The sequence below is a fragment of the Carassius auratus genome, chromosome 17, assembly GCF_003368295.1.
Source record: "Carassius auratus strain Wakin chromosome 17, ASM336829v1, whole genome shotgun sequence".
In the NCBI taxonomy this organism is placed as follows: domain Eukaryota; kingdom Metazoa; phylum Chordata; class Actinopteri; order Cypriniformes; family Cyprinidae; genus Carassius; species Carassius auratus.
In genome coordinates, this window is record NC_039259.1 from 9,931,007 (window position 1) to 9,955,558 (window position 24,552).

The 24,552-nt window shown below is 35.5% G+C and overlaps 1 protein-coding gene across 5 annotated transcripts; it reads left to right on the plus strand.

The window, feature by feature from the left end:
* eno4 (enolase 4) lies at positions 1 to 24,547 on the plus strand. 5 transcript variants are annotated; one of them, XM_026285722.1, is made up of 15 exons: positions 1 to 141; positions 289 to 347; positions 15,019 to 15,294; positions 15,540 to 15,668; positions 17,085 to 17,284; positions 17,390 to 17,538; positions 18,374 to 18,543; positions 20,494 to 20,622; positions 20,788 to 20,859; positions 22,606 to 22,764; positions 22,898 to 23,023; positions 23,116 to 23,308; positions 23,493 to 23,545; positions 24,061 to 24,178; positions 24,258 to 24,547. In XM_026285722.1, the coding sequence occupies exons 2-15, from the start codon at positions 330 to 332 to the stop codon at positions 24,344 to 24,346; spliced, it is 1,881 nt and encodes a 626-aa protein (XP_026141507.1). In that variant the 5' UTR covers positions 1 to 141; positions 289 to 329; the 3' UTR covers positions 24,347 to 24,547. The 5 variants fall into 5 exon arrangements, with proteins under 5 accessions (XP_026141507.1, XP_026141504.1, XP_026141506.1 ...); XM_026285719.1 differs by having other exon boundaries at positions 5 to 141; positions 20,779 to 20,859; positions 24,258 to 24,430; XM_026285721.1 differs by having other exon boundaries at positions 6 to 141; positions 20,779 to 20,859; positions 23,499 to 23,545; positions 24,258 to 24,430.
* The last annotated feature ends 5 nt before the right edge of the window (positions 24,548 to 24,552 follow it).

A 24,552-nucleotide genomic window follows, 5' to 3' on the forward strand; every position in this document is an offset into this window, starting at 1 on the left:
AAAACAGACAACAAATCTATCTGGGAGTGTCTGTCATACTGGCAGTCACATGTCTTGACAATGTGGATGTATCCAGCCTTAACACTCTTGAAAACCTGGACTCCTTCACAGGGCCCAACGGTCGCCCCAAGACAGGCACAGGTCTGTTTAAACAGGGTGTTTTAGACACAGTTAAGCAGGGTATAACGACTCTCTTCAGTTGGTTACTAATGCCTCTTTGTGCTTTTAATGACACTCTTATGCAGTAAGTAGAGCTGGAAATATGGGGTTGGTTTGTCTATCACACAGGTTACTGTACGTTCGGGTTGTCCTAAAGGAAGTGTCTATGGATGTATCCTCTCCGAAATGTAAGTCAATAAACATTCTTAATAAAATAAAAGTAGTTGAATAAATATTGATTTACATAGCCTATGTATAGTCTTATGTTTTGCCTTATAGTCAAATTGTTAATTAGAAATTTTAGCCTATATAAAACATAACGCTTCATAGTACGCTGTAAATCTAATAAATTACTGCAACGTCAATTAAATAAATGTTTTCTTTTTCTGTAGTGTTTGGTAATTAACCAAAAATTTGTGACTCGTAGTCAACAGCCTATGTTTGTTCTCTTAGACGGGATTGTATATGAAAAGAATATACATATTTTGTAAACAGAAAGACTGTGTAGATTGAATTTGAGAGTGCGCAGACGCGGCCGGCTGGTGGCGACAGTAACATACAGGCATGTTCACTTGAACTCGAGAGGTGACCGCAAAGTCCAATGGATACATAGGCTATATGCTCAGATATCTGATTAAATGGATTTTAGATCAAGAAATGTATTTGAACACGATGTTCCAAGGACCACATCATTTTTTTTGTTAAACTTAATGATGAGTGAAGTTTACCTAGGCCTATGTCACGTAATACAGAGCAATTGTTTCCCCCCTTGTTCATCATCAGATGTGAGACGCATTCCCGTGTGCACTGCATTAGAGAACGCAACTTAACCACGTCACTGGACTGAATCCTAACTGATTTCTGTGTGAATGTTTACTGTTTTTCCCTTTGCAATCCTCTGTAGCCTAGCGATACGCTGAAAATCTAAATGCAATATCCTGTTCTTCTAAAATCATACTGCTTTTGTTCCATGCGGAAATGCGATGGTGGCTCGGTTCATGTTTAAGCAAGCATATTTCGTTGTGTCAGATAATGTTTGTGTCTCTGCCCCATCTGCACGACCCAACCAAGCGCAGCAAAAAGCCAATGAAACGTGCTCTAGTCCGTGACGTCAGTGACGCTGGTGCCCTCTCGATGACTTCCTGTCCTGGAGCGACTGACCTCCGCGTGAACCTAAATTTAGTCGCGAGCAGAAGCGCGTGCCATACAGTCACACAGGCGTTTTGAAAAGGAAGAAACGGAATGTTTATACTCCAGATTGTTCAATGCAAATAATATCCTACTCTAAGTGTAGTTTAACAGTAAGATTATGTTAAGATGTAGTTATTTTCCGCCCACAATCTCTTTTAATAACCAAACATAAGAATACTAGAGCCTAATGCATTTAGGCTACAGGGAAAAAATCAAAACCATAAACTAGTCGTTTCCTCTGGCTTACTAAGCTAACAGCAACAAAAGGTAATTTGCAGAACATAAAATAATGTATTTGGAAACGAATACTAGTTTATAAACTTGGGAGAAAATTCCCTAACGTAAAATGAACAAATGAATGAATGAATGAATGAATAACTAAATAAATAGCTACAAATAATGTAAATTAATTCTCACGTTTGCTCGTAACATATAGGCTAAGCTATCATATGCTAAAAAAAATGCCACTGTCACTGCTGCCACTGCCACTCTTGTTTAATCAGTTATTCGACTCACCCTGGATTGAATTACTGTATATTTAAAATGGTATAGAGAAAGTATATGGCAGAACACGGTTTATTAATACGGCAATGAGCACAGAAAAAAATTAACTGCTAACTAAAACAGTAAACAACGGGGACAAAAAAGATCTGATAGCCTGTGTGTGCTGGGAAATTAATTTTTAAATAAAACACTCTTTGAACTCTTAAATCAAAACATTCCAAATATATTCCAAACATTCTATATGCGCTTAGCCTATTTAGAGTAATTAGCAATGCACGGAAAATGTTTAAATCATTTTAAAGAGCCCAAGCACCCACAGCTAAATGTCACGTTAGAAACTATAAATATATAAATTTGGAAAAAAGTGTATGAAATTAGAATTAAATTATACATTTAAAAAATAAAATAGTAGGCCTATTTTTAATACTAAAAGGCTATTGGAGTTTGCTAAACTGCGCAACTATAGAGAGAATTAGCTAAACGCTTTAGTTCCATGAACATCACAGAGTAATCTTTGAAAATGAGCTAAAACAAATGTTTATTTCCATTTTGGCTTACTCTTATACTGTGAACAAAATCTGTAATTTACAAAAATGTTCCAAAACATTTAAATAATCTGAACTATTTTAAAAATACCTTAACTTCAGTTTCATCAGTTTTTTTTTTTGATTTAAGGGATTGAAAATCAACAAACACATTAACTTGCAATTAATACTAATTTTAACAGACTATAAGGCAGATTGTTGACACATATTGACTTTTATATAAAATGAAAGCCTCGGTTAATATTACAGTGGTCATTGGCGCCCTTCCGGCCTATTCTTTCTATCCAGACAGGCAAACAAATAATACCCTTGAATGCCAACAACTCTTGCACTTGGGCACTTAGCATGATAATTAATGTGGAATCATGCAATAGATTAGATATGTTAAATAATTTTATATTTAGGCCTAATGCATTATTATAGCAGTCTTGGTGGGTTACGCAGCAGCAACCGCGGAGATCCACACTTTATAGCATTTCTACAAATAATAATAGCCTAAATAACAGACTACATTATTAGGCCTATTATTATTATCGACAAATAATATTCATATTAAAATTAAGTTATTATTATTAGTTTTTTTCTATTTTTAAACTAGGCTGATTGACCAAATTTATTTTCTTCATTAAGTGGATGAATATAATTTTGTTTACTCAGAACGAAAATGATATGACCGCAGCGATATTTCTCGGATTATTTAGCCTATTGCATTCTTCGTTTAATTTTTATTTATTTATTTAACATGTATGATACAACCATTCAGGTGTTTCGTGAACTTCCGTCTACTTTACAGAGACGTAACATACCTGTTGTATAGCTAGGCCTAGCTGCACTTCTGACAACATTTTTAACTTAAAAAAAGGAGGTTTTCTCGAACACTGAAAATCCTTGCATTGCCATTATCAGATATCACATGGGCAGCGAGTGTAAGATTAACGTCAGAAAGTATTAAATCCACTGGTCCATAAAGCTCTTAACTAACAACCTGAAACCGAGAACCAAATCATAAGGTAGCCAAATATTTTGATCAACATGTTAAAATATGTTGGATCATGTTTTTTTTATGAAATATATATGTAAATTCACTACACATGCTTTTATAGCTAAAACTATTTCAGTCTATACTATTAATTGTAAATGTTATTGTGCTATTTCTTTACTCAATTTTCGGTACATTTGCGAGTGTGTGTAAAGTTATTTTTTTCTTCTTAAATAGGCTAAATCTGACAATACGTAATCAGAATTATTATTAAATTATTTAAGGCTTGTCAAAGGAACAAGAGGTCCCGAAATATTCCGCGTTTTACGTCAAGATGAATGAAGAGTCCTGTTAGATTTATGAAGGCCACAACAGCGTTAAAACAGATATTGTACTTGACGAGGCTGACTCCAGCTCTTTATTCGCCAGCTCCTTATTCGCCGAACTATCCATTCCACCTTAAAAATGTCTAGTGGTTGTTAATCCTTCCCTGTCAGTGCTATTGGTTGTATTTTTTAAAGGGACAGTTGCTCAAAACTGGCTTGCTTCAGACAGCAGTTAACAATGAACGGTAAAAATATAAAGTTATGTAAAAATGTATTGTATGTTTCAATACATAATGCACGTGACTTGCGAATGCAAGTTCTTTTTTTTATTTAAACGCCATGCCTTACTCAATGTCTTTTTCAACATACCCTGTATGAATAAAACAAGATAATATTGTTTGCAGCTCTTATGTAATCTTTATTAAAATGTATCCATTACTGTAAAAGATTAAATAAACATACATTATTTAACTGTCACACAAAATCTTGTATTACTGCAATTTCTGATGTGCTGTTGAAGAAACGTGCCCTACTCAACTGTATTCCGACAAAGCATATTGGGCATGTCATTTTTTTATTTCAAAGGTTCTCAAAAAAAGGATTACCTACAGGGCAAGAGTAATTCACTCTCTAACGAAATCCTTTATTAGACCATCTTCTGATTTTTTATTATGGAAATATAACCCAGACAAAAAATGCCCTCCAAAGCATCTGTATTTGACGAAAAAGCATATTGGGCATGTCATAATTTTTTTTTTGAAAGGTTCTCAAACAAATGAGCATGTAGAGGGCAAGAGTAATTCACTCTCTAACGAAATCCTGCATTAGAACATTTTCTGATGTTTTATTATGGAAATATGACCCAGAGAAAATGCTCTCAATAGCGAATTTATGGGCCGAAAAAGCATATTAGGCATGGCATCATTTTCTTGTTTCAAAGGTTCTCAAAAAAAGGAGCATGTAGAGGGCAAGAGTAATTCACTCTCTAACGAGATCCTGCATTAGAACATTTTCTGATGTTTTATTATAGAAATATGACCCAGAGAAAATGCCCTCAAAAACAACTTTATAGGCCGAAAAAGCATATTTGGCATGTCATCATTTTTGTGTTTCAAAGGTTCTCAAAAAAGGAGCATGTAGAGGGCAAGAGTAATTCACTCTCTAACGAGATCCTGCATTAGAACATTTTCTGATGTTTTATTATGGAAATATGACCCAGAGAAAAGGCCCTCAAAAGCAACTTCATGGGCGAAAAAGCATATTTGGCATGTCATAATTTTTTTGTTTCAAAGGTTCTCAAAAAAAAGGAGCACGTAGAGGGCAAGAGTAATTCACTCTCTAATGAGATCCTGCATTAGAACATTTTCTGATGTTTTATTACGGAAATATGAAAGCATATTGGGCATGTCATAATTTTCTTGTTTCAAAGGTTCTCAAGAAAAGGAGCACGTAGAGGGCAAGAGTAATTCACTCTCTAATGAGATCCTGCATTAGAACATTTTCTGATGTTTTATTACGAAAATATGACACAGAGAAAATGCTCTCAATAGCAACTTTATGGCCGAAAAAGCATATTGGGCATGTCATAATTTTCTTGTTTCAAAGGTTCTCAAAAAAAGGAGCACGTAGAGGGCAAGAGTAATTCACTCTCTAATGAAATCCTGCATTAGACCATCTTCAGATGTTTTATTATGGAAATATAACCCAGAGAATATGACCTCCAAGGCATCTGTATATGCCAAAAAAGCATAATTGGCATGTCATCATTTTTGTGTTTTAAAGGTTCTCAAAAAAGGGACCATGTAAAGGGAAAGAGTAATTCACTCTCTAATGAAATCCTACATTAGACGATTTTCTGATGTTTTATTACGAAAATATGACACAGAGAAAATGCTCTCAATAGCAACTTTATGGCCGAAAAAGCATATTGGGCATGACAACATTTTCTTGTTTCAAAGGTTCTCAAAAAAGGAGCATGTAGAGGGCAAGAGTAATTCACTCTCTAACGAGATCCTGCATTAGAACATTTTCTGATGTTTTATCATGGAAATATAACCCAGAGAATATGCCCTCCAAAGCATCTGCATATGTCAAAAAAGCATATTGGGCATGACAACATTTTCTTATTTCAAAGGTTCTCAAAAAAAGGAGCATGTAGAGGGCAAGAGTAATTCACTTTCTAACGAGATCCTGCATTAGAACATTTTCTGATGTTTTATTACGGAATTATGACACAGAGAAAATGCTCTCAATAGCAACTTTATGACCAAAAAAGCATATTGGGCATGTCATAATTTTCTTGTTTCAAAGGTTCTCAAAAAAAGGAGCACGTAGAGGGCAAGAGTAATTCACTCTCCAACGAAATCCTGCATTAGAACTTTTTCTGATGTTTTATTATGGAATTATAACCAAGAGAATATTACCTCCAAAGCAACTGTATATGCGAAAAAGCATATTAGGCATGGCATCATTTTCTTGTTTCAAAGGTTCTCAAAAAAAGGAGCATGTAGAGGGCAAGAGTAATTCACTCTCTAACAAAATCCTGCATAAGAACATTTTCTGATGTTTTATCATGGAAATATAACCCAGAGAATATGCCCTCCAAAGCATCTGCATATGTCAAAAAAGCATATTGGGCATGACAACATTTTCTTATTTCAAAGGTTCTCAAAAAAAGGAGCATGTAGAGGGCAAGAGTAATTCACTTTCTAACGAGATCCTGCATTAGAACATTTTCTGATGTTTTATTACGGAATTATGACACAGAGAAAATGCTCTCAATAGCAACTTTATGACCAAAAAAGCATATTGGGCATGTCATAATTTTCTTGTTTCAAAGGTTCTCAAAAAAAGGAGCACGTAGAGGGCAAGAGTAATTCACTCTCCAACGAAATCCTGCATTAGAACTTTTTTTGATGTTTTATTATGGAATTATAACCAAGAGAATATTACCTCCAAAGCAACTGTATATGCGAAAAAGCATATTAGGCATGGCATCATTTTCTTGTTTCAAAGGTTCTCAAAAAAAGGAGCATGTAGAGGGCAAGAGTAATTCACTCTCTAACGAGATCCTGCATTAGAACATTTTCTGATGTTTTATTATGGAAATATAACCCAGAGAAAATGACATCAAAGGCATCTGTATGCCGAAAAAGCATATTGGGCATGACAACATTTTCTTGTTTCAAAGGTTTTTAAAAGAAGGAGCATGTAGAGGGCAAGAGTAATTCACTTTCTAACGAGATCCTGCATTAGAACATTTTCTGATGTTTTATTTTGGAAATATAACCCAGAGAAAATGCTCTCAATAGCAACTTTATGAGCCGAAAAAGCATATTTGGCATGTCATAATTTTCTTGTTTCAAAGGTTCTCAAAAAAAGGAGTACGTAGAGGGCAAGAGTAATTCTGTCTCTAACAGGATCCTGCATTAGAACATTTTCTGATGTTTTATTATGGAAATATGACCCAGAGAAAATGCTCTCAATAGCAACTTTATGAGCCAAAAAAGCATATTTGGTATGTCATAATTTTCTTGTTTCAAAGGTTCTCAAAAAACGGAGCATGTAGAGAGCGAGAGTAATTCACTCTCTAACAAAATCCTGCATTAGATCATTTTTTGATGTTTTATTACGGAAATATAACCCAGAGAAAATGCTCTCAATAGCGAATTTATGGGCCGAAAAAGCATATTTTGCATGTCATAATTTTCTTGTTTCAAAGGTTCCCAAAAAAAGGAGCATTTAGAGGGCAAGAGTAATTCACTCTATAACAAAATCCTGCCTTAGAACATTTTCTGATGTTTTATTACGGAAATATGACCCATAGAAAATGCTCTCAATAGCAACTTCATAGGACGAAAAAGCATATTTGGCATGTTATAATTTTCTTGTTTCAAAGGTTCTCAAAAAAGGAGAATGTAGAGGGCAAGAGTAATTCACTCTCCAACGAAATCCTGCATTAGAAAATTTTCTGATGTTTTATTATGGAATTATAACCCAGAGATTATTACCTCCAAAGCAACTGTATATGCGAAAAAGCATATTAGGCATGGCATAATTTTCTTGTTTCAAAGGTTTTAAAAAAAAGGAGCTTGTAGAGGGCAAGAGTAATTCACTCTCTAACAAAATCCTGCATTAGAACATTTTCGGATGTTTTATTATGGAAATATAACCCAGAGAAAATGCCCTCCAAAGCATCTGCATATGTCAAAAAAGCATATTGGGCATGACAACATTTTCTTATTTCAAAGGTTCTCAAAAAAAGGAGCATGTAGAGGGCAAGAGTAATTCACTTTCTAACGAGATCCTGCATTAGAACATTTTCTGATGTTTTATTACGGAATTATGACACAGAGAAAACGCTCTCAATAGCAACTTTATGACCAAAAAAGCATATTGGGCATGTCATAATTTTCTTGTTTCAAAGGTTCTCAAAAAAAGGAGCACGTAGAGGGCAGAAGTAATTCACTCTCCAACGAAATCCTGCATTAGAACTTTTTCTGATGTTTTATTATGGAATTATAACCCAGAGAATATTACCTCCAAAGCAACTGTATATGCGAAAAAGCATATTAGTAATGGCATCATTTTCTTGTTTCAAAGGTTCTCAAAAAAAGGAGCATGTAGAGGGCAAGAGTTATTCACTCTCTAACAAAATCCTGCATAAGAACATTTTCTGATGTTTTATCATGGAAATATAACCCAGAGAATATGCCCTCCAAAGCATCTGCATATGTCAAAAAAGCATATTGGGCATGACAACATTTTCTTATTTCAAAGGTTCTCAAAAAAAGGAGCATGTAGAGGGCAAGAGTAATTCACTTTCTAACGAGATCCTGCATTAGAACATTTTCTGATGTTTTATTACGGAATTATGACACAGAGAAAATGCTCTCAATAGCAACTTTATGACCAAAAAAGCATATTGGGCATGTCATAATTTTCTTGTTTCAAAGGTTCTCAAAAAAAGGAGCACGTAGAGGGCAAGAGTAATTCACTCTCCAACGAAATCCTGCATTAGAACTTTTTCTGATGTTTTATTATGGAATTATAACCAAGAGAATATTACCTCCAAAGCAACTGTATATGCGAAAAAGCATATTAGGCATGGCATCATTTTCTTGTTTCAAAGGTTCTCAAAAAAAGGAGCATGTAGAGGGCAAGAGTAATTCACTCTCTAACAAAATCCTGCATAAGAACATTTTCTGATGTTTTATCATGGAAATATAACCCAGAGAAAATGACATCAAAGGCATCTGTATGCCGAAAAAGCATATTGGGCATGACAACATTTTCTTGTTTCAAAGGTTTTTAAGAGAAGGAGCATGTAGAGGGCAAGAGTAATTCACTCTCTAACGAGATCCTGCATTAGAACATTTTCTGATGTTTTATTTTGGAAATATAACCCAGAGAAAATGCTCTCAATAGCAACTTTATGAGCCGAAAAAGCATATTTGGCATGTCATAATTTTCTTGTTTCAAAGGTTCTCAAAAAAAGGAGTACGTAGAGGGCAAGAGTAATTCTGTCTCTAACAGGATCCTGCATTAGAACATTTTCTGATGTTTTATTATGGAAATATGACCCAGAGAAAATGCTCTCAATAGCAACTTTATGAGCCAAAAAAGCATATTTGGCATGTCATAATTTTCTTGTTTCAAAGGTTCTCAAAAAACGGAGCATGTAGAGAGCAAGAGTAATTCACTCTCTAACAAAATCCTGCATTAGATCATTTTTTGATGTTTTATTACGGAAATATAACCCAGAGAAAATGCTCTCAATAGCGAATTTATGGGCCGAAAAAGCATATTTTGCATGTCATAATTTTCTTGTTTCAAAGGTTCCCAAAAAAAGGAGCATTTAGAGGGCAAGAGTAATTCACTCTATAACAAAATCCTGCCTTAGAACATTTTCTGATGTTTTATTACGGAAATATGACCCATAGAAAATGCTCTCAATAGCAACTTCATAGGACGAAAAAGCATATTTGGCATGTTATAATTTTCTTGTTTCAAAGGTTCTCAAAAAAGGAGAATGTAGAGGGCAAGAGTAATTCACTCTCCAACGAAATCCTGCATTAGAAAATTTTCTGATGTTTTATTATGGAATTATAACCCAGAGATTATTACCTCCAAAGCAACTGTATATGCGAAAAAGCATATTAGGCATGGCATAATTTTCTTGTTTCAAAGGTTTTAAAAAAAAGGAGCTTGTAGAGGGCAAGAGTAATTCACTCTCTAACAAAATCCTGCATTAGAACATTTTCGGATGTTTTATTATGGAAATATAACCCAGAGAAAATGCCCTCCAAAGCATCTGCATATGTCAAAAAAGCATATTGGGCATGACAACATTTTCTTATTTCAAAGGTTCTCAAAAAAAGGAGCATGTAGAGGGCAAGAGTAATTCACTTTCTAACGAGATCCTGCATTAGAACATTTTCTGATGTTTTATTACGGAATTATGACACAGAGAAAACGCTCTCAATAGCAACTTTATGACCAAAAAAGCATATTGGGCATGTCATAATTTTCTTGTTTCAAAGGTTCTCAAAAAAAGGAGCACGTAGAGGGCAGAAGTAATTCACTCTCCAACGAAATCCTGCATTAGAACTTTTTCTGATGTTTTATTATGGAATTATAACCCAGAGAATATTACCTCCAAAGCAACTGTATATGCGAAAAAGCATATTGGGCATGTCATAATTTTCTTGTTTCAAAAGTTCTCAAAAAAAGGAGCACGTAGAGGGCAAGAGAAATTCACTCTCTAATGAAATCCTGCATTTGAACTTTTTTTGATGTTTTAATATGGAAATATGACCCAAGAAAGAGAAAATGCCCTCCAAAGCATTTGTATATGATAGTGTAGTGGGAATCACAACTTAAATATGCAGGATTACATTAGAGAGTGAATTACTCTTGCCCTTTACGTGCTCCTTTTTTGCTATTGAGAGCATTTTCTCTGTGTCATATTTTCGTAATAAAACATCAGAAAATGTTGTAATGCAGGATCTCGTTAGAAAGTGAATTACTCTTGGCCTCTACATGCTCCTTTTTTGAGAACATTTGAAACAAGAAAATGATGCCATGCCTAATATGCTTTTTGCATATACAGTTGCTTTGGAGGTAATATTCTCTGGGTTATAATTCCATAATAAAACATCAGAAAATGTTCTAATGCAGGATTTCATTAGAGAGTGAATTACTTTTGCCCTCTACGTGCTCCTTTTTTGAGAACCTTTGAAACAAGAAAATTAAAACATGCCAAATATGCTTTTTCGGCCCATAAAGTTGCTATTGAGAGCATTTTCTCTGGGTCATATTCCCATAATAAAACATTAGAAAATGTTCTAAGGGGAAGGATTTTGTTAGAGAGTGAATTACTCTTGCCCTCTACGTGCTCCTTTTTTTGAGAACCTTTGAAACACAAAAATTATGACATGCCACATATGCTTTTTCGGCATATACATTTGCTTTCGAGGGCATTTTCTCTGGGTTATATTTCCATTATAAAATATCAGAACATGGTGTAATGCAGGATTACATTAGAGAGTGAATTACTCTTGCCCTCTACGTGCTCCTTTTTTTGAGAACCTTTGAAACAAGAAAATTATGACATGCCCAATATGCTTTTTTGGTCATAAAGTTGCTATTGAGAGCATTTTCTCTGTGTCATAATTCCGTAATAAAACATCAGAAAATGTTCTAATGCAGGATCTCGTTAGAAAGTGAATTACTCTTGCCCTCTACATGCTCCTTTTTTTGAGAACCTTTGAAATAAGAAAATGTTGTCATGCCCAATATGCTTTTTTGACATATGCAGATGCTTTGGAGGGCATATTCTCTGGGTTATATTTCCATGATAAAACATCAGAAAATGTTCTTATGCAGGATTTTGTTAGAGAGTGAATTACTCTTGCCCTCTACATGCTCCTTTTTTTGAGAACCTTTGAAACAAGAAAATGATGCCATGCCTAATATGCTTTTTCGCATATACAGTTGCTTTGGAGGTAATATTCTCTGGGTTATAATTCCATAATAAAACATCAGAAAATGTTCTAATGCAGGATTTCATTAGAGAGTGAATTACTTTTGCCCTCTACGTGCTCCTTTTTTGAGAACCTTTGAAACAAGAAAATTATAACATGCCAAATATGCTTTTTCGGCCCATAAAGTTGCTATTGAGAGCATTTTCTCTGGGTCATATTCCCATAATAAAACATTAGAAAATGTTCTAAGGGGAAGGATTTTGTTAGAGAGTGAATTACTCTTGCCCTCTACGTGCTCCTTTTTTTGAGAACCTTTGAAACACAAAAATTATGACATGCCAAATATGCTTTTTCGGCATATACATTTGCTTTCGAGGGCATTTTCTCTGGGTTATATTTCCATTATAAAATATCAGAAGATGGTGTAATGCAGGATTACATTAGAGAGTGAATTACTCTTGCCCTCTATGTGCTCCTTTTTTTGAGAACCTTTGAAACAAGAAAATTATGACATGCCCAATATGCTTTTTTGGTCATAAAGTTGCTATTGAGAGCATTTTCTCTGTGTCATAATTCCGTAATAAAACATCAGAAAATGTTCTAATGCAGGATCTCGTTAGAAAGTGAATTACTCTTGCCCTCTACATGCTCCTTTTTTTGAGAACCTTTGAAATAAGAAAATGTTGTCATGCCCAATATGCTTTTTTGACATATGCAGATGCTTTGGAGGGCATATTCTCTGGGTTATATTTCCATGATAAAACATCAGAAAATGTTCTTATGCAGGATTTTGTTAGAGAGTGAATTACTCTTGCCCTCTACATGCTCCTTTTTTTGAGAACCTTTGAAATAAGAAAATGTTGTCATGCCCAATATGCTTTTTTGACATATGCAGATACTTTGGAGGGCATATTCTCTGGGTTATATTTCCATGATAAAACATCAGAAAATGTTCTTATGCAGGATTTTGTTAGAGAGTTAATTACTCTTGCCCTCTACATGCTCTTTTTTTTGAGAACCTTTGAAACCAGAAAATGATGCCATGCCTAATATGCTTTTTCGCATATACAGTTGCTTTGGAGGTAATATTCTCTGGGTTATAATTCCATAATAAAACATCAGAAAATGTTCTAATGCAGGACTTTGTTAGAGAATGAATTACTCTTGCTCTTTACATGCTCCGTTTTTTGAGAACCTTTGAAACAAGAAAATTATGCCATGCCAAATATGCTTTGTCGCATATACTGTTGCTTTGGAAGGCATTTTCTCTGGATCGTATTTCCATAATAAAACATCAGAAAATGTTCTAATGCAGGATCTCGTTACAGACAGAATTACTCTTGCCCTCTACGTACTCCTTTTTTTGAGAACCTTTGAAACAAGAAAATTATGACATGCCAAATATGCTTTTTCGTCTCATAAAGTTTCTATTGAGAGCATATTCTCTGGGTCATATTTCCATAATAAAACATCAGAAAATGTTCTAATGCAGGATCTCGTTAGAGAGTGAATTACTCTTGCCCTCTACATGCTCCTTTTTTGAGAACCTTTGAAACAAGAAAATGTTGTCATGCCCAATATGCTTTTTCGGCCATAAAGTTGCTATTGAGAGCATTTTCTCTGTGTCATATTTTCGTAATAAAACATCAGAAAATCGTCTAATGTAGGATTTCATTAGAGAGTGAATTACTCTTTCCCTTTACATGGTCCCTTTTTTGAGAACCTTTAAAACACAAAAATGATGACATGCCAATTATGTTTTTTTGGCATATACAGATGCCTTGGAGGTCATATTCTCTGGGTTATATTTCCATAATAAAACATCTGAAGATGGTCTAATGCAGGATTTCATTAGAGAGTGAATTACTCTTGCCCTCTACGTGCTCCTTTTTTTGAGAACCTTTGAAACAAGAAAATTATGACATGCCCAATATGCTTTCATATTTCCGTAATAAAACATCAGAAATTGTTCTAATGCAGGATCTCATTAGAGAGTGAATTACTCTTGCCCTCTACGTGCTCCTTTTTTTTGAGAACCTTTGAAACAAAAAAATTATGACATGCCAAATATGCTTTTTCGCCCATGAAGTTGCTTTTGAGGGCCTTTTCTCTGGGTCATATTTCCATAATAAAACATCAGAAAATGTTCTAATGCAGGATCTCGTTAGAGAGTGAATTACTCTTGCCCTCTACATGCTCCTTTTTTGAGAACCTTTGAAACACAAAAATGATGACATGCCAAATATGCTTTTTCGGCCTATAAAGTTGCTTTTGAGGGCATTTTCTCTGGGTCATATTTCTATAATAAAACATCAGAAAATGTTCTAATGCAGGATCTCGTTAGAGAGTGAATTACTCTTGCCCTCTACGTGCTCCTTTTTTTGAGAACCTTTGAAACAAGAAAATGATGCCATGCCTAATATGCTTTTTCGGCCCATAAATTCGATATTGAGAGCATTTTCTCTGGGTCATATTTCCATAATAAAACATCAGAAAATGTTCTAATGCAGGATTTCGTTAGAGAGTGAATTACTCTTGCCCTCTACATGCTCATTTGTTTGAGAACCTTTCAAAAAAAAAATTATGACATGCCCAATATGCTTTTTCGTCAAATACAGATGCTTTGGAGGGCATTTTTTGTCTGGGTTATATTTCCATAATAAAAAATCAGAAGATGGTCTAATAAAGGATTTCGTTAGAGAGTGAATTACTCTTGCCCTGTAGGTAATCCTTTTTTTGAGAACCTTTGAAATAAAAAAATGACATGCCCAATATGCTTTGTCAGAATACAGTTGAGTAGGGCACGTTTCTTCAACAGCACATCAGAGATTGCAGTAATACAAGATTTTGTGTGACAGTTAAATAATGTATGTTTATTTAATCTTTTACAGTAATGGATACATTTTAATAAAGATTACATAAGAGCTGCAAACAATATTATCTTGTTTTATTCATACAGGGTATGTTGAAAAAGACATTGAGTAAGGCATGGCGTTTAAATAAAAAAAAGAACTTGCATTCGCAAGTCACGTGCATTATGTATTGAAACATACAATACATTTTTACATAACTTTATATTTTTACCGTTCATTGTTAACTGCTGTCTGAAGCAAGCCAGTTTTGAGCAACTGTCCCTTTAAAAAATACAACCAATAGCACTGACAGGGAAGGATTAACAACCACTAGACATTTTTAAGGTGGAATGGATAGTTCGGCGAATAAGGAGCTGGCGAATAAGGAGCTGGAGTCAGCCTCGTTTGAACTTGTTCCAATTAAATGCGCTGCGAAAGAGAAACGCAGACTCAATTCTCGCGGTGTTTCGTCTGAAGTTGCCGAGCAACCGCAGATCATCAACAAAGCCTGCGAGGACGCTCACAAGACAGCGGAGGACTGTAAACAAATGTGGAAGCTCTACCATAAACCAAACAAACATGTCATATAAAGCATTCTTGAGCCATAGCAAAGTATCAAAAGAGGACCAGGAGTTTTACGACTTGAAGAACAAAGCCGCAGAGTATTACAGGTCCAACGGGGTCCCGCAGAAGATAGAAAACGTCCTGAACGAGATGTTTTGGCAGAAGCCGGATGATATCTATGGTTATCTGGTAACAAACATACCCTTTTTATATATTAAAGCTATAAACACTTTATATTATAATTATAATTACACCTGCTGTAACATTATAAATAATAATTCTTCCATCGCTTCTTGCTCGGTTTAACGTTAACGTTACATGTTATTTCACCAGAATGAAGCCAGTAGCCTATTGATATACGTTAGGTCAGATCCCCATAATTACAGACAAACGTAATGAATTGAAATCAATAACTTCCTCCTGCTCTTTTTCAGGCAAACTATTTTTCCAGGCTCTCCGATACTCCTGTGATTAGCAAAATCATTGGAAGAGAGGTGTTTGACGGAAGAGGACTGACAGCAATTCAGACCCAAGTCTACTGCATCATCAGAAATGAGGAAAAGGTATATTCTGAAATCATCCACGTTTCCTACATTTCAGAACAGCTATTAATTTTTCCCATTTAGGTGTACTGTAAGTAGGCCTAAAATAATGAAATTAACGTTGATTTTTGTAGGCAGCAAGGTGAATATCAGATTTAAGTGTCTCTGTTTTGATGGTTATGAGCAACTGGAAGCTGGTCGCCCTGTTACCTTTCACCTTGTGCCATTTGCACCATGCTGGACAGTTTGCAGGAGAAATTTGTAGTGACATGGTGAATTTAGGTCACAGGATGTCCACATACACATACACATTCAAACACAGACAACACAGAACAATTAGAGTAGGATCGTGTGTGTGTTTGTAGTGTGACGCACGTGATTCATGAGCATCAGATCACTCTCTGACTCTCATTCTCCATCTGTTTTGCCTTCTCTCTATCACTCTGTTTATGTTTGCTAAGTAAGCATAATGCCTGCTGGGATGGTGGCCATATTGCAGTTGAGTGCTGCTGTTTTAGTTTGGCACATTTAGAGATTATGACAGTAATACATTGGGACAGGGAACAGACCGACTGTAGGCGTGAGATGGGGGAGCTGAGATTTCATATTAGTGTATGGGCAGTGATGGAACCTAATGTCACACTTTTCAGAGGAACCTTCTGATATTAGATCCTTGTTAGTCCAACATAAACACATTCATCTTTGCAGATAATATTTGCTGCTCTCCTTATGGTGCAATAAATGCATTTTTTTTCAATGTGATATCCACACATTTTGACATTGAAACACAAAGATCAAGTGTTGAACTCCAGCACACAGCCTCACCAGGGCCAACAGTTCATGTACAGATTGTTATATTCAGACCTTGGTCTTTTCAGTCTTGAATTTTGAAATGGCTTATATTCCCGACCATGAGCCTCTTGATTCATTCATTTTAGATGAAACAACTGTATATACTTTTTAAAAAGCTTAAGATTAAATTTCATGCAGTGTGTGTGTGTGCAAATATGTGTTTTTATTATATTCCATTGCAATATTTGGCCCCTGGAAATTATTTTACTTCTTTTTTATTTTTCTAACAATAAAAAAAGTTTAAAAATGAAAATTATATATTTTGCCTTGGTAACTACCTGAAATTTTAAGGTTTAAGTTAAATGACTAAAATTACTAAATTATCTAAAACTGAATAAAAATTATATAACATAAAAAAGCTAATTCAAAATATTAATGAATTCTATAACAGTATAAAAATATTAAAATAATAAGTGCATATTTTATTTCAAATAGTTTAGTCAGCGGATTTAATTGAATTAAATCTGAACAATAATTGAACAAGCCTACAAAAATAATTGAATAAATATATCAGATTTTCCAAATACAATACAGAAGAATTCATTATGATGGCAGATTTTTAATGGCTTTTTGTGTAAATCACAGGTGGTGTGCAGTGCAATGATGAGTGGCCCTAGTGATGGTCTGGAGGAGGATGGTGTGGCAGAGTCAGGGGAGGAATTTACTAACAGCAACCAGCAACGTCTGTCTATCACAGCGGCTCTAAAGTGGATCAGAGAGCATCTCAGTCCAATGCTGCAAGGCTTCAACCCCACTGATCAAACCAGTGTAGACAAACTACTCAGGTGATCACAAAAAACACAAGCCTCACTCAAAGAACATGAAGGTTGCTATGATAACCATGCTTTGAAACACACAGGCATGACTGAGGTTGTGTCTTTTCCCTGAAGTGATTTCTTCATGGCATGTTACCTGGAGCACAAGGACAGTCTTAACATAGATAAGGAGGATGAGCTGAGGATTGAATCAGTATCTGAAGCTCCGCCCCAGGCCACTCCCATACCTGCACCTACCAAAGACAAGAAAGGAAGTGATAAAGGTAAAGGAGCTTAAAATTTCAATTTTTTTTAAAGGGTATTTAGCTGCTACATCATCTGATGTTACATATTATTTGAGGTCACACAACAAATACATCAGAATAGTAGAGGGATCAGCGTCCGGTTAAGTGAGGATGCCACAGGAGGACAAAAACCCATCTTAGTGCAGCAAGTAAAAAAAAAAAAACCTGTGGGATTCAAAAACAGGATTCCAGCCAATCTCCTGTCATCTCACTGATCTGAGAGCTGTTGTAAAAGCAGTCTGAAGGACTCCATGCTTCTCTGTTTCATAGAAAGCCTACTGGGAGCTGCTCTCAGATACATTAGCAGCTTGTACTGAAACACATGTGTATGATTCTTTGTGACGGTGACTCTGTTTTCACCTTTTCATTGAATGCAGCCTTTCTTGAAATCTTAGAGAAATCAAAGGTGTACAGATTTAAAGGTGCCCTAGGTAACCTTTTCTACTTTTAAAAACCTTTTACCCCTACAGAATTGAATAGTACTTTGGAAAAATCAGTTTCAAATGATGACCTTCAGTCATATCAGTGGCCTAGAAAAAGCTGTTTTATATTACATGGAGTGGGTCTTCTCTTGTGGTGGCCTGCAATGTCGACATTGCACGCTCAGATAAATACTTCTCACTTAATCTCTGTAACCCCACCATTATTGGACATTTTTGCTAGAGAAATAATCAGGAACGAAAAACTTTGATTCTTTAGCTTTCCTTTAAGATTCAGGTGATATAAGATAATACAGTACACTTTAAACTGCAGATCCTTCAATGACCTCTCCATGCCCTGCACTTCTTTCTACCATCACTGTTTTTGCATTCAGGTAAAAAAGGAAACAGCACAGAGAAGCTCCTCCCTCCTGCAGAAACCCCTTTGCCACAGCTGCCAGGGGCTACGGCGGTGGGTGTGGTTTCTTTGGCTGTGGCAAAAACTGCTGCCATACTTTTAGGAGAACCCTTATATCGACATATCACATCAGTCAGAGTCCCGCAGGTACACTACTGTTCATAAATTAGTGTATGGTAAGATTTTATGCTCACTTTTATGCTCACAAAGGCTGCATTTACAGGTGCATCTTAATAAATTAGAATGTCATGGAAAATTCATTTATTTCAGTAATTCAACTCAAATTGTGAAACTTGTGTATTAAATAAATTCAATGCACACAGACTAAAGTAGTTTAAGTCTTTGATTTTTTTCATTTTGATGATTTTGGTTCACATTTAACTCAACAAATCTCAACAAATTAGAATACTTCATAAGACCAATTAAAAAAAAAAACATTTTTAGTGAATTGTTGGCCTTCTGGAAAGTATGTTCATTTACTGTACATGTACTAAATACTTGGTAGGGGCTCTTTTTACTTTAATTACTGCCTCAATTCAGCGTGGCATGGAGGCGATCAGTTTGTGGCACTGCTGAGGTGGTATGGAAGCCCCGGTTTCTTTGACAGTGGCCTTCAGCTCATCTGCATTTTTTGGTCTCTTGTTTCTCATTTTCCTCTTGACAATAGCCCATAGATTCTCTATTCTGGTGAGTTTGCTGGCCAGTCAGGCACACCAACACCATGGTCATTTAACCAACTTTTGGTGCTTTTGCCAGCATTGGAAATCCAGCCAAATCCTGCTGGAAAATTAAATCAGCATCTTCAAAAAGCTGGTCAGCAGAAGGAAGCATGAAGTGCTCCAAAATTTCTTGGTAAAAGGGTGCAGTGACTTTGGTTTTCAAAAAACACAATGGACCAACACCAGCAGATGACATGGCAACCCAAATCATCACAGACTGTGGAAACTTCACAAAGGACTTCAAGCAGCTTGGGCTATGATCTTCTGTGAACAGCCAGCTTCTTTGGCAATGAATGTTTGTGACTTACTCTCCTTTTGAAGGGTGTCAATGATTGTCTTCTGGACAACTGTCAGATCAGCAGTCTTCCCCATGATTGTGTAGCCTAGTGAACTAAACTGAGAGCCCATTTTGAAGGCTCAGGAAACCTTTGCAGGTGTTTTGAGTTGATTAGCACGTCACCCATATTCTAATTTGTTGAGATGCACCTATATTTAATCAAATATAGAGTAAAACCAGTACTGTTGTGACATATTATTACAATTTAAAATAACTGTTTTCTATTTTAAAATGTAATTTGTTCATGTGACAGCAAAGCCAAATTATTCTAGTCTTGATTGTTCAGTTTCATTCTGATATGCTTATTTAGTGCTTATGAAACGTTTATTGTTATTATCATCATCAATGTTGAAATTTGTGCTGCTTAAACATGCATTCATTAGTTCTGCAGTTTTTCCAGGATTCTTTGATTTACAGAAAAATTCAAATGAACAATACTTATTTGAAATATATTTTGTTGTAACATTCTAAATGTCTAAATGTCTACTGTCACTTTTGATAAATTGAATGTGCCCTTGTTAAAAAAGTTATTAAAGAAAATTAACCATCCAAGATGAAGGTTATTTTGTTTTTTCATTGGAAGGGATTTGAAAAAATTTATCATTACATTATTTGCTCACCAACGTATCCTCTACAGTGAATGGGTGCCATCAGAATGAGAGTCCAAACAGCTGATAAAAACATCACAATAATCCAGAAGTCTCCAGTCCATAAATTAATGAACACACATCTTTGTACTAAAAGAGTGAACTACATGTGGATTACTGGGATGTTTTTTATCTCATTCTGATGGCACCCATTGACTGCAGAGGATCCATAAGTGAACACGTGATGCAATGCTAAACTTCTCAAAGATCTGTTCCAATGAAGAAACAAACTTTTAAAGTGTATGTAAATACACAGATATACATCATGCCTGCTAATCATCAAATTAACTTACATACTTGAAGAACTGCATTACAGGAGAGGACTTATGCTCTGAACACTATACCGATGAAAAAATATTGTATCCTCTATCTCATTTGCTGTGAACCGCTTTAGGCTCAGAGTGAGATGCACCTGCCTGTGCCCATGATTACAATTCTGAGCTGTGGAAAGAACTCTGTGGGTAAACTCAACCTGCTGGAGGAGGTCATCCTCATGCCCAGCTCATCACAAAGAGTCAGAGAAGTATAAACACACTTAAACACAAACAAACACTCTTTTAGTAAAGTAGGCTGTGTTCAGCACAGAAGTGTTAATGCTTTGCTGACTGCTCTCACTCCAGTGTCCATGCCGCTTATCTTTAGTGTGTGTGTGTGTGTGTGTGTGTGTGTGTGTGTGTTGGCCTTGCAGGTCATTGGCATGGGCTTTGAGCTGCAGTGTGAAATGAAGAGAGTTTTGAATGGATCTGCGTATAAAGCTGGGGTAAGGATGCTCTCCTAGGGTTTGACTCTTTGACAAAGAGACATAACGTTCTATGCTCCAGCTCACACAAAAGCATAAAGCAGCACACAAATTACATGTGGATTTTTGTGATGCTTTGATGGGGTAATTATCCGCACATCACCATCTGAATGAAATAAACAGGCCTCAATCCCGTGCAGGGCTTATGAATGGCGATTGAACCACTTAACAGCATGTCACACAATAAATATATATTTATGTTTAGATGGGAGGCTATTACTGGTGCACTGTGCATTGTGGGCACCTCAGAGCACTAATGTTATAGCATCGGTAAAGACCTTTATAACATAGGGTAGGGGTGCCCAATTTGGTTTAGTTCTAACCTACTCTGGTTTTCATCTGAGCTTGTTTAGATGAGTTTGATTTACAGGTGGAACTGAATTCTGCCTTATCAATAGGATATCATCTCCCAGTGAAGACACAAACATACAATTGTCTGGTATAACCTCTTGGGATCCAGCAATTGATGTCATTTGCTTTTCATCAACTTCTCTAAAACCATAAATACATTGGATATACCCTGTAGAAGAGGACATCCTGAACTTTTCAGAGATAGGGGTTATGGCCATGTTTACTGCCCCTCTTTGGTTTTTTTAAATGTCTGACATTAAAAAAAAGTATATGTATGGTTTCTGCTGTTACACAGTGACATGCAAATTAATTTTGCCTATATTTAAAAGAGTAAAAGCTACATTTCCATTCAGGAATCTGCTGTTTGTAAAATTTGAATACTTTATATTAAAATAAAAGTTTGCATATTTTTTCAGTACAGATGCATTAATCAAAATATCAAAATTATGTTAAAAAATATTTATATTTCAAATGAATACTGTTCTTTTGAACTCTCTATACATCAAATAATCCTGAAGATAATGTATCAGTTTTCACAAAAATATTAAACTGTTCCGAACATTGTTCATATTAATTACAATTAAAATTAATAAGAAATAATCTTTTCGAAAGAATTCACTTCTAAATAAAATAAACAGGCCTCAATACAGGTATAGCTCTGACCTATTTTCATTACATTAAAATTGATAGTAATTATAATTCACATCAAAATATATATTTTGAGTTTAAGGCTCTAAACATGTAAACTGTCTCATCCATCACAATCCTGTGAAATATGCTTTAGTGCCTATACATGGTTTATGTTTTTCACAAAGTACATTAGTGAATAATGATAAATGTGTGTAAATCAATGACTGAAAATTATAAAAGGAAACAGCATATATAACAAATTATAACATTCGCCACAATGGTGCACGTTTCTTTAGCACCAAATCAGCTTATTAGACTCTCTAAAATATCATTTGACACTGAAGACTGGAATAATGGCTAAAGATTGCTAAAAATTCTGCTCTTCCATCACAGGAATAAATTGCATATTTAAATAAATTAAAAACAGTAATTTCAAATTATAGTAATATTGCGTTTTTACTGTATTTTTAAATAAGCATAAGAGACTACTTTCAAAAAAAGAAGCTATTTTAAAAAATAGCCCCCAATCGTACAAGCTCCAATTTTTTGAATGGTAAAGAAATACATAAACAATTAATATTAAAATAAAAATGTAGGTAATGGTAGCAAGCTAGTATACGGTGTAAATCTTTTCAGAACCATTTACGTTTTGCCATATGTTGCCAGTATATTAGTGTATAATATATGATATTCCACTATCACTCACCTGTTCTTTCTGCTTCTCAGCCTATATGCTTAACAGAAGATGGGGCATTACAGGTGGGGTTTGAACGTCCCGAACAGGCTCTTGATTTGATCACAGAGGCATGTGCTAACCTGGCATTGCCTCTGGGTTCAGACCTGCGCTTGGCTATAAACTGTGCAGCACACAGCCTGATGGACTATGTGAGTGATGGGAAGACAAAACAGGGACATTATTATTCTCACATTCACCCAAAACAAGTACTGCAAATGTTTAAAATTAAAGTTTAAATAATCTACTGTGACCATTTTAAATGTTTCTCTTGCGGTCTTCTAGTCAAGGGGGAAATATGAGGTGATGTCTGGCTGTCACAAATCCCATGATGAATTGGTGGACATGTACGAGGGTCTGATTAATAAATATCCTGCCATCACATTCCTCATTGATCCTTTCAGGAAAGAGGTGAAATTAAAGCATGTATTTAATCCCTATTTATTGTTATAAAGTGTCATGCAGCTCATCTGGTTGAACTGACAGCGTGTCTCTGAGTTTAGGATGTAGATCAGTGGGACAGACTGGCTTCAGTGATTGGTCAGTCATGCTGCCTGATTGCAGATGCTGCTTCCAATTTCTGTCCTCGCTGGAGTGAAGTGAAACCCCTCCCACCTGGAGTCACCAGAGTCATTATTAGGCACCACAGTGATATGACCATCTCTGACCTTATACGAAGCATAGCAGAGCAGAAAGGTAGGCTCCTAACATGAGCAAACAGGATGAAAGAGTACTTTACTCAAATCTAGGAGCTCAATGTGTGTTCTGGCATAGTCTTTTTGACAGTAATTTGCAGAAGCATAACTTCCAAGTCTAAATATAATGTATGTATGTATAATGTATGTATGCAAGAATGTAACTCTTCCCTTTGTAAACTGAGATGCAGAGACAATGCTGGCTGCAGGCAGTGGTGATGCATCAATTGTTGACCTGGTGAGTTGACCACAATTCATTCTTTTTCTTCTTTTTTTGGGGGGGGAGGGGGGGGGGGGGGTTATTTTATCAGTGGCATGTAGTCTCCGATCAAGTCTTTTAATAGAAATACAAAAATAAATAGTGAAATCAGATTATTTAGTTGAATATGTGCCAGTGAAAATATCAAACAACTGATGCAGCCCATGAAATTACATTTTATCATACTGTGAATTATATGGGTTGCTGAACACAATCCAAATATATGATTGAGTCCAAAGAACTGAGCAATAATTTTTCTATTTTTGTAGAAACTTTTTCTTTACAAATTATATTATTAATAGGAAAATTTGAAAAGGTGCAAAAAAAAAAAAATAACACGTCATAAGTCACGTTAAGTGACCTATAATGGAGAATCTTAAATATTTCTTCTTTTAATTTGTTTGACATTTTTTAAAATCCAAACACCTTTCAGGTTTAATTCTATTTTGAGTGGCAGTTTATTTCTTGTGGACCTCACCGTATGTGTTTTAAAGGCTGTAGGGTCAGGCGTGTCCTTTCTCAAACTGGGTGGGTTGAGAGGAGGAGAGGGAATGGACAAATACAATCGTCTGTTGGCGATAGAAGAGGAACTGGAGCAGGAGGGGATCCTGGGTATGGTTCTCTCACATAATGACTAGTACTTTTAGTAGCATAATAAGAAAACAATGTATAGTACTTTTGTGTTTTTCAGGTGCTAGAGAAAAAAAACAGCCTCTGTCAGATCTTTCTGAAACACTTAACTCCGGAAGCGGCTGTGACTCTGTGACCATCTCTACTTGATGTGACTTCATCTCCTGTCTGTCTGCCTGACATTATCACAGTAGGGATGTCTGACCTGACTCAAATGCATATTAATTACAGTTTACATCAAAATATATTTTTAGTGCAAGACTGTAAACATGTTAACTGACTCATGCACCATATTTCTATGTGATATGCTTTGGTGCTTATAGAGGGTAATACACATTAAAAACATTAAATAAAAA

Bases quoted from the DNA above. Each gene is read 5' to 3' on its own strand.
- eno4 (XM_026285719.1), top strand. The intron at 15,669-17,084 runs GTATATTCTGAA...TGTAAATCACAG, and splicing joins TCATCAGAAATGAGGAAAAG to GTGGTGTGCAGTGCAATGAT. The intron at 17,285-17,389 runs GTGATCACAAAA...TTTTCCCTGAAG, and splicing joins AGTGTAGACAAACTACTCAG to TGATTTCTTCATGGCATGTT.